This window comes from Merops nubicus, unplaced genomic scaffold (genome assembly GCF_000691845.1).
Source record: "Merops nubicus isolate BGI_N331 unplaced genomic scaffold, ASM69184v1 scaffold28884, whole genome shotgun sequence".
NCBI classification, from domain to species: Eukaryota; Metazoa; Chordata; class Aves; order Coraciiformes; family Meropidae; genus Merops; species Merops nubicus.
In genome coordinates, this window is record NW_008602715.1 from 4312 (window position 1) to 5066 (window position 755).

Consider the following 755-nt stretch of genomic DNA (forward strand, 5'->3'; position numbering starts at 1 on the left):
GGGCTGTCCCTGCTCCCTGCAGGGGGGTGGATGAGCTGTAAAGGTCCCTTCCCATCCCAACCAGATCCCCTGGGATAAGATCCATTGAGAGTCTCCTTCCCCTTACCAGCATAGAAGTGGTAGAAGGGCCACCAGACTGCACTGTTGGGGATGTAGGTGAGCAATGAGGCCACGTAGCCCCTGTAGAAGCCTCTGAAGCCATCGGCCTTGAAGATCTGCACGATGATGTCCTTGGTCTGGCCGAAGACCAGCAGGCGTTTGCCATCCGGGTTCTGCACCTTAAACCTGCCCATGCTCTCCCCTTTCCTCTGCATCATGAGGTGCTGGGACACGACGTCGATGGGCACGGTGATGCTCTGGGCCACCAGGGAGGCCGAGCCCCCGGCCACCAGCGACTTGACGGCGTTGTTGTTGTTGTAGCGCGCCACGTACTTGCGGGTCAGCTCGTAGGTGGTGACGTAGCACTGCCCCGAGATGAGGGTGAAGGTGTTCACCAGGAAGCCCCGGTACAGCCCCGCCGCCCCCTCCGTCCTCAGGATCTTCAGGAAGGCGTCGCAGGTCCCGTTGTAGAGGCTCTTCCCCTTCTGCACCTGCAGCCGCGTGCGGATGAGGGTGAAGGGGTAGACGCTCACCCGGATCATCATCGTCATGCAGATCCCCAGCACGTAGAACTTCCTCTTGTCCAGGTGCTCCCACTCGATGATGGGGATGTTGCGTTTGTCCTCCATGGCTCCCCGGGGAGGGGGGGGACCTCT

At 60.9% G+C, this 755-nt stretch overlaps 1 protein-coding gene across 1 annotated transcript in view; it reads right to left on the reverse strand.

Annotated features, from left to right (window-relative positions):
• Positions 1-728, reverse strand: part of SLC25A44 (solute carrier family 25, member 44) — a 2722-nt gene extending 1994 nt beyond the window's left edge. Inside the window, exon 1 of the mRNA XM_008938455.1 lies at positions 107-728. Coding sequence (XP_008936703.1) covers positions 107-728 — 622 coding nt within the window. The remainder of the gene's footprint in view (positions 1-106) is intronic.
• Between the last annotated feature and the right edge of the window lie 27 nt (positions 729-755).